Source organism: Lutra lutra, chromosome 12 (assembly GCF_902655055.1).
Source record: "Lutra lutra chromosome 12, mLutLut1.2, whole genome shotgun sequence".
Taxonomy (NCBI): Eukaryota; Metazoa; Chordata; class Mammalia; order Carnivora; family Mustelidae; genus Lutra; species Lutra lutra.
This window is the reverse complement of record NC_062289.1, coordinates 9,092,249-9,101,897: the sequence shown is the minus strand read 5'-3', so window position 1 is coordinate 9,101,897 and position 9,649 is coordinate 9,092,249. Positions and strand designations below refer to the sequence as shown.

The 9,649-nt window shown below is 39.2% G+C and overlaps 1 protein-coding gene across 2 annotated transcripts in view; it reads right to left on the bottom strand.

The window, feature by feature from the left end:
• Positions 1-3,335: 3,335 nt before the first annotated feature.
• The window catches only part of TMX3 (thioredoxin related transmembrane protein 3), a 44,077-nt gene continuing 37,763 nt past the window's right edge, over positions 3,336-9,649 (bottom strand). For both annotated transcript variants that reach the window (XM_047696568.1, XM_047696569.1), the window contains 2 exons: positions 8,057-8,125; positions 3,336-6,641 (listed from right to left, as the gene is read on the bottom strand). In XM_047696568.1, coding sequence (XP_047552524.1) covers positions 6,384-6,641; positions 8,057-8,125 — 327 coding nt within the window. In that variant the 3' untranslated portion in view covers positions 3,336-6,383. The remainder of the gene's footprint in view (positions 6,642-8,056; positions 8,126-9,649) is intronic.

Sequence of the window (9,649 nt, the reverse complement as noted above, 5' to 3'; positions counted from 1 at the left end):
ATATCACTAACAACATTTCTCAAAGATTAGATAAGAGGTGTTGAAGGAAAGAAGTCTCGTATTGATCCAGGATGTTTGGCCCAAGTAATTACAGTGATGATGTTACCATTTACTGAGATCAGGAAGACTGAGCAAAAGCAGGTATTTGGTGGACAACCGGTACTTTGGATATGTTGTTCGGTTGCTCACTAAACACCCAAGTGGAGAAGGTTGAATTGGACATAAAGTCTGGAGTTCAAGCTGAAGATACAAATCTGCAAGATGTCCACATGTAGATTTTTAAAATCAAGAAACTGAATGAGGAAGGATGTTGGGCACCTGTTAACAGGTTTTTGACCATTCAGATATTCTTTTCTTAAGGTTCCTATTCAGGTCATGGGCTCATTGTTCACATTGGGTTGTCTTTTCCTTATTGATTTGAAGGCATTCTTTATATATTCTGGACACAAGTTCTTTGGTTGATTTAAGTGTTGTGAATGTCTCCACCTTTTCACTCTCTTACTGGCGTCTTTTCATAAACAGAAGAACTTCTGTTCTTTTTTTTTTTTTTTTTTTAAAGATTTTATTTATTTAATTGACAGAGAGAGAGATCACAAGTAGACAGAGAGGCAGGCAGAGAGAGAGAGGAGGAAGCAGGCTCCCTGCTGAGCAGAGAGCCCGATGCGGGACTCGATCCCAACACCTGGGATCATGACCTGAGCCGAAGGCAGCGGCTTAACCCACTGAGCCACCCAGGCGCCCGAGAACATAAAGCATTGCTTGGAGAAGACATAGGATCTTAAAATCTCAATTATGCCAATTCAGAATCTCATAAAGTTCCTTTGACAATCAGTTTAAAAATTAAAAAAAAGGAGACCGAGGACTTTAACACCAATTTATTTACACATTATTTCTGTGTGTACAACCTCAAAATTTTTACTATTAAAAGTCATTGTATGAGTCATTAAAATCTAAGTATTTACCGTATTTTGACTGGGTTCTTAGGGTTTGGAAGAGAATTTCTACGGATCAGCATCAGCCATGTTGAGAACCTGCAACGTCATCCAGCTGCGACGGAAGGAAACCACTTCGGTAAGGAGAGCCGCAAGCGAGCGCTGGTGGACGGCGGCGCGGCCGCATGGAGCGCGCACCGGCAGAACGTCCTGGGCTACGCCTCGTAGGCCTCCGTTTCACTGGACTGCTTCCTCCACACAACTGAAATTTATTTTACTTAACATACTAAAATTGGCCAATTTTAATTTTTAAACATTTTTTGTTGGAAAGAGAAGGAACTATTGTAAAACCACACAGAAGGGGTCTTTAGTGCGTACGTTTACCGCCTCAGAGTTTCAGCGTCGGAAGGAAACTCGGGAACAGAGGGCTGTCCAGCTCACGCGTGTGGGTTCTCTGAAGCCCGGGAAAGCCCTTTCTGCCTCTGGAGAGTCTTCTGGGAAGGTCCCTTCCCGTGCACTGCCTCCCACACCCCTTCTCTCCACCTCCAGGACTGGCAGAGCCGCAGACACAACGAGGAAACCCAGCGCCTTCCTCTGGTTGAAGAAGGCTGTTGTGCTCTGGTCGGCCCGGGTCTCTCACCCAGAGTCCCAGAGCTGCTAAAGATCCTAACAGCAAGGATTTTATGTTGAACAACCGGCTATATGAACAGGAAAACTAAGGCAAACAGAAAAGTAGAAATCTTGGAACTGAGGATATTCTGAGGCTACGTTATAGCCGTCCTTTACTACTCATAAATTGCAAGAAAACTGCCACTTTTTTACTAGTTGTTGAAAACCCCTTTTCAGTTCATAGGGAGATGGACTTAAAGGAAAGCTGAGGGCTGAAGACTATTGTCCAGGACGGCTTGTTGGAAAATCAAATCATCTATATCCAATATCCATTAATATTCTAAATCTGTGTTCAGATAACATTAATATCCATCTACACTATAGACACAGGCTGATAATCCCACTGGATACTTGTATCCTCTTAGGCATATTCATTTTCACTGAAAGCACAAAACCTAAAGGATTTTTGGAGATGTTTTAAACTTAAATATTTGCAATTATATTTAATTTCAATGTTAAAGAAATATCAAGTCCTTTTCATGTCTATCCAAAATGTTAGAGCTTGAATTGCAAAAAGAAGCCAAGCAAATTTAAACCTATTAGCATTTCATATTCTCAAAGTCTTGGCTTTTCTCTGTGGTAAATGACGATATAAATTCCGAAAGGGGTAAGATGAGAAATAAATTGGATACATACATGTTATAATTTGAGCTGTTTTCATGAGCCAGCCATGTTCTAAACATGCCTCATGTGTAACTCATTCAATCTCATAATCCGGTGAGATGGGTTCCATTCACCTAGAATCAGCCCAGGAGCAGGGAGGGTGGACATCTTCCCAACTCTGCACAGGGGTGATGGAGTCAGGACTGGAATCCAGTCACTGACAGCAGGGCCTCAACACTCAAAACATAGTCCAGCCTCTCAGCAGTGACGTGGGAGCCTGTCACCACCCAGGGAATTCACGTAGTGGACACATTCGGTCACTGAGCAGGGACGCTCCTGATGAGCAGCTGGTCTGTAGTATTCCCGTGTTGGGGACAGCTGATTTCTGGGCTGTTGTTCCAGTGCCAGAGCAAGCAACTCTCACTAAAAAATTGTGCCCAGGTTCAGGCACCTGGGTGGCTCTTTCAGTGAAGCATCTGCCTTCAGCTCAGGTCATGATCCTGGGGTCCTGGGATCAAGTCCGGCATTGGGATCCCTGCTCAGCGGGGAGTCTGCTTCTCCCTCTGTGACCCTCCCCCTGCTCGTGCTCTCACTCGTTCTCTATCAAATAAATAAAAAAATCTTAAAAAAAAAAACAAAACCTGTTCATGGCATAACATATGAAAAATCGATTATTGAAAATAGTATTTGTACAAACATTTTTTCATAATATACTCTCCCAATTTGATACTATTTTAAAAAAAGAAAATCTTGAGGCTTTAAATTCCCATTTTACTGACAATGAAGAGGACAGGAGGATGTGTTGTGTCCAAGATAACCACTGTGGCCGCTGATCACAGACTCAAGACCAATTAGTCCAACTCTAAACCCTGAAATTAATGTTTAAAAATAATCTGATTTTACAAATAAAAAATGTATATAACCTAAGAATCTCAGGTTCTTCATCTATAAGGGAATTAGATAACACTCTGATCTTTCTCGCCTATTTAAACTCATTATATGTTTCTGTAATGACAAATAGCTTACAGTTTAATAAAAGGAAAAATAATTTGTTGGAAATCAGTCTTAGCTGTCCTCTGCTTGTACAAGGAACTATTAGTGTTGAAAACAAAACATAATTAGTAAAAATAATAAACTGTTTTCAATTAATTTATTTTAGAAAATCAAAGGTTTACAATTGGTGCCTTAAGGCAAGATTTCATGAATTCAACAAGTTAGTCATACAGACTTTCAAAAACCTTTATAGATTTAGTCCAAAGTAGAAAATTATTTTTTTGCCCACTCTTGGACTCAGACACATTCAGAAAAAATATATATTTATAAAAATAAAATGGCAAACCTAATCCCACCAATTGATAGTCTTAATATCCCACACTGGTTTATTTGAACAATGTCTGCATAATAAGAATAGCTAAGTAGTTTTCCCTGTCCTACCTCCATATCTCATGAAACAATGATGAAAATATGTAAATTGCTTTTTAGCAAACCCAAACCAAAAAGCCCCTGAAGCAAAACACAAATAACATCAACAAAAATCCACTAAACAAAAATAATATAGTTGTTTAACTACTCACATAGTTTCCATCAACCTCTAGACATTTGGCTCTTAATGCTATTTCTAAGTCAGATACCTGGGAAGCACTAGGGGAGAGGAAGAAAATACAACTTCAGCTCTCTAATACACCTCAAATAAGTTTCAGATAAAGTAACTAGAGAAATATTAATGTGTATGATGAAGAAAACAAAAAAGGCTGCAAGCTATAATGGGATGCAAAGCTTGATAAACACACATACTTTCTTTCTCCTACATATAATATTGTCTGAGCACTAGATTCAGCAACAGCAAGCCATCTAGGATTCTGAATTTTTAGGATTCAGAAATAGAATTTTATTGCAACTGAAAGAAAAGGCAAAACTCCAACTTACTCAAGGATATTCTCATTAATATCATAAGATGACTCACCACTGAGTTAGGATATCTATATTCTACTACTAGATTCATTAAGAAATTAATTTTATTTGGGAGTAATATTTCCTGAAATTAAAATTGCATTCCTAGTTAAGTGCAGATACCAAATTAAAGGCAAAGACCTACTAGTGAACAAAAATTGTATATTTGTGTTGTGAGAAGTCTGATAATATCTAAAGTAGAAACAAATAAAAAGCAAAATTCTAATGCAAAAAGAAAGAAAATTGTGCATTTACAAACCATGTACACATTTTGTTTCCTATCAGACACACTTTGGAAACACGAACAGAGTTTGGGGCAACATAGCTGTGAAAAAGGTAACAGAGAACTAAGACGTTAACTCACTGACTGGCAAATCTCAGAACACCAAGGTGGCTGGACTTCCGTTTGAGACATGCTGAGCTTTCACTTTTTTTCTTTCTCTACTGATGTCTTTCATCTGTAAGTGATGCCTGACAAAGGCCAAAGATGTGCAGACAATGGACATCTGATAATGATAAACATGAAAAAGAAAACCGTGACATTTTCTGTAATTTTCTACTGTCCGTGGTGGAGACTGGCTTTACCTTCCTGACGGGATTAGACTCCAGTGAGGCACTGTACTCCCCGAAGCTTTTTCCGCTGCTGCAAAACAAGCCTGACCACTGGGAACATTAGTATTTATCCTCCAAAAGGACCCCTCATTACTCTCTGGAGAGGAATCTACTTGTTAAGTTAATGGCATTTGATTATGATATGCTACAAGAGCACATGGATACAACAAAACAATTGCTAGTAACTTCTCAGTACTCAGATACCAGTTTCGGTTCAGCTGTGACCAGCGTGGCATCAGAGACAACCAGCAGCTGCCTTGAGGACCGAAGTCCAAGCACCTTCAGGATCAGGACCATGAGTTGCATATTTTTAAAGTGATTAACCATTACAGTCTTTAATAAAAACCATTCTAATCATCACCCAAACAACAGTCATCTAGTAAAAATCCTAAACTTAGCTCAAATGAAGGGCTTAAAAAATAATCTGTAATAAACATACCATAATGTTGCTTAAAACAATGCCAATTTTATCCATTACTCAGGATAGAATTCCTGTGTTAAATCCTTATAGAGAAGAGAGGTCACTGGCTAAAGTGGGAGTCAGAACTGACAGGACAGAGAAGGTAACTGGCAGATCTCTTAAGTCACTGGGTTATCATAAATTTGTTGACAGGCTGATTATGTCACTCATTACTCATTATGAACATACACATGCCCATAATATTACATAATAGACATATGTCAATAAATTTTATCTATGTATACGTAAATATATTGTGCACGTGTGTGTGTATATACACACAGATACACACATATCATAAATTACCACAAAGTCACCATAAACAAAAAGTCTGATATATATTACTTTTTAAAAAGTAGTAGGAGCTGTTTCTCAGAATTCTTACAAGAAACTCCAATATAAAACAGAGACCCTCCCCTTCCTACAGCAACCACTGAAACACCTGCTAAGCATGTCCCAGGGCATGGTTTAAAATCAGTGTTCCAATCAAATTGACTCATTTTGCAAAGATTAGACATAAGACTATTTTTTCCCACTGTACAGATCTATATGAAATTTTCATAACATAACTGAGTATAAAGTTAAAAAGGAACATTTCCTCTCTGTTAAAGTAGTAACTAAAAATAAAATTGCTATGCTATATAAAACCAAATTATTTTTAAGTCATAATCTTAATTTCATCCATGGAAAAAGTTGTTTGTTCTCCTTAAAGTGCCTAAATTTTAAAGATTTAATTTTGTCCATGTAAATCTTATCTAAAACACGAGGAGAATGAATGGTGGGGGGTGAAGGTATTGCTTTTCTTTATCAAACATGTATCTTCTACCTGATTGACCAATTTAAATATTCTGCCCGAGAATCTTAATTGTGTCACAGAATATTCAGATAGAGAAACATGCAAAAGAACTGATCTGCTATAACATCTATAAGGTGAATTCTGATGGGGTGTCTGGATTTTTTTTCAGGATAAACATATCATCTCTTCGCTCCAAACATTTCCCTGCTTATGAAGGACTACTTTAACCCATGCAAGTTGATATTAGCAAAATACAAATAACATATTCTCTTTTGTAAAGATCATGGTTAAATGTCTAAATTCAATAAATAGGCTCTTTAATAATTTGAAATCCTATCAAATATTCTATACTAGCAAAGTCTCAATCTTTCTTCTTCTCTAATACATCTTTGGGTCCTTGCACTGTAGGCACTAGGGCGTCTCCACTCCTTGGCTCCTGTTCTTTGCTTTCTTCTGTTGGTTCTTGGCTTTCACTTTCACTTCTGGATACTTCATATCGCTCTTCGATGTAGCCTCCATCTGTGTCAGCTGTGTAGATGCCGTAGCACATGATACTGATGACACCCAGCGGAAGGCCAAAGAGAAAGCAGCCCATAAGCGGAGAGCTCTTGAAGATAGACTGTGGGAAGATAATCACAACTCAGTTCTCCTCCTATGTATTCCAGGATAAAATACATGAACGATTTTAAAACCTCTGCAAATTTCCTCCTCTTGCTACCACTCAACTTGCTCTTAGTTCCAATGAATCAATGTCAATATTTCTTCAGCACTACATGTTAAAGACAATGTAAGAGGCAGAAATTTTACACGTGTGTGTGTGTGTGTGTGTGTGTGTGTGTGTGTAACCAGGTACCTGCAGCAGCAAAAGGCACCGAATATTTTATAAGCTCACATGACTCTATTAGCCACAAAGATCTCTGGCAACTATGTGCCAACAGCTCTGGAGCTGTATCCTGGACTCCAGGAATCTGCCCATTGAGAATGCTGGTCATTTACCGTAAAGATGGTATATACCCATTTCTCCACATGACATTTTAAATATTTTTTACTTGCTGGTTAGCAGTAAAGCCACGTTAACTTAATAATCTCCCTCAGTTTATACACAATCTCCTTAGTTCTCAGAAAAGTGAAAGGAATTTTGCTGTGCAGGTTTTTCAACTCTACTGTCCTCTATAGCTTATGACTGTAACTCGAGCGCTACACAGGCACACTCAGAGGATGGCAAGGTCACTCTGGTCTGGGGTAACAGAAGAAGACTTCCCAGAATATGGGTGTTCTGAGGCAGAAATCTGAGCATCAGTAAGAATGAGGCGGTGTGAGCACTAGCGAGAAGCAGCAGGGACGCTTCCGCAACATTCAACAAATAATGAGACCATGTGAGATGGAGAGAGTGTTCTCACATGTGTCACTGGAAAAGGGAAGGACAGTGATCACAGTGGACTATTTTAGTCGTCTTCATTGTGTAGTGGTACATGAATGAATGGGAGACGGGGTAACAGGAAGTGAAGAAACCACGTGGAAGTTAGAGCAGCGCGAGGTACAGTGTCTTGAGAGCTGATCCGGAGGATTCCTACTTTGATGACTGACTGCTTTTGGCCTTAACGAAACATCCATGGAATCAGTAGCTCAAGAAGAGAAGTAGAACGAAAGTTGTCTAAAGCTCAAACAAATTTAGGAATGCCTGTGCTGTGAAGCTGACTGAGAGTTGAAGCGGATTCAGATCCAGTGACTGAAAAGGGCAGAAGGAGAAGAGAGTCTGGAAAACACTCTGAAGTCATGTCACCGAGGTAACGATTCTGAATGCCAGTTAACTCACCTGAATCACACAAAAATGAGTCATTAGAGAAACTTAATTTCCACCTGAAGAATATATTTTCTTAATATAACTACAGACTAGTTCTTATCTTTCAAATTAAAGATGCATTTTTACGTAATCCTTTAAAATTTCAGATTTTGCCTTCATTAGACATAAAGCAACTATACACCAACCTATTCTCAATTATCAGTGACACTAAGCAGACTGTCACAACTCACCACAATAGTAGATTTGGCATCAAATACTATTCTTTTCAGTCTCTGCAAAATGCTGTCACCTCCTTGGGCCTTAAGTTTAACAGGAAAAAACAAAAACAAAAACAACAATTAAATTGTTATTTAAGTACCATGACTTCATTTTTCTGTTCTCTAATGTTACAACTGCTGGTCAAGGGTTGACCCTACGAGATTACGAAAAGCACTCGAAAGAGCCTTGCAGTACGTTATTTACTGTTTTTTTTTTCCTTCTGCCTCAGCTTCATCTGCTTTCTTGTGGGAACACACTGTGATGCTCTTCTGAATCAGTCTCCCCGTCACACTCCAAGCAGCCTGGCTGAGGCTGACCCAGCAGCCCAGGCCTGCCTCACTGCCAGGGTTCAGGTGAGCTGTTAAACTGAGGTTGCTATAGGTATCTTTGCTATTGTGTCTCCCTAAGAATGAAGCCCCCATGCCCCACACCCACCTCATCCAAAAGTGCTGAAAGGCAGAGAAAAATTCCTGATGAAAATCGATCAAATCTCTGCATTTGGCCATCCCCGAAGTCTGGCTCATTACTCAAATTTCCAAACTATGCGAGGCTGTCTTTGTTATCAAACAGTTTGAATTGGATTTCACTAACTTATACATAGAGGAGTTCTCCCTCATAGAGGTGAGTTTCATTTCAACAAGTATTATTTTCACAAATATGAAATGCCCACTCTGCGATTGTTCCCAAAAAAGAAATGCTTGTTATCCTGTGAGTCAACTTTCAAATAAAGTTTGTAAAGCCTGAACAAAACTTTAATAAAAGCCTAGAAGTCACATATTTTTTCTATTTTATTCTAGTCTGTTGAAATAAGATGCTTGCTGGTCAGTGTGCTGAAGTAACTTCACGGCCCTGTAACGTGGACTGCAACCCACAGTCTGAATGACACTGCCGTAAGATTTATAGAAATAATGGAAAATTCAGACTGTGCGTTCAGATTTCTTTTTTAAATTCAATTAGCCAACAGATAGTACATGACTAGTTATGGATGTAATGTTCAATGATTCATTAGTCGCATAAACACCCAGTGGCCATCTCATCACGTGCTCTCCTTAAGGCCCATCCACCACTTACCCCATCACCCCTCCCCGCTTCCTGTAACCCTGTTTGTTTCCGGGAGTCAAGAGTCTCTCATGGTTTGTCTCCCTCTGATTTCTTCCCATTCAGTTTTCCCTCCCTTGCCTTGTGGTCCTCTGCACTATTTCTTGGGTTGCACGTATGAGTGAAACCATAAGGTGGTAATTGTCTCTCTCTGCCTAACTTCTTTCACTGAACATAAACCTTCCAGTTCCATCCACGTTGATATAAATGGTAGGTTTTTATCCTTTCTCCATTATTTCTGAGAAATATTTTATATCATTGGATTTGGAACTCTCCACCGAGGCTCTGATTCTCAGCACATTTTAGTCTTACTCACAGGTTTTCTTGGAGAAGCAATCTGAGTAACTTAATCCAATTAGCCTCTTGAACCCAGAAAGGTTAAGGGCCAGGAAGGTTTAATACTGGGATAGCTCTGAACCCTGCAGACCTCTCAGCGTCCACAGCCCAACTCCAAATGGCAAGAGCAC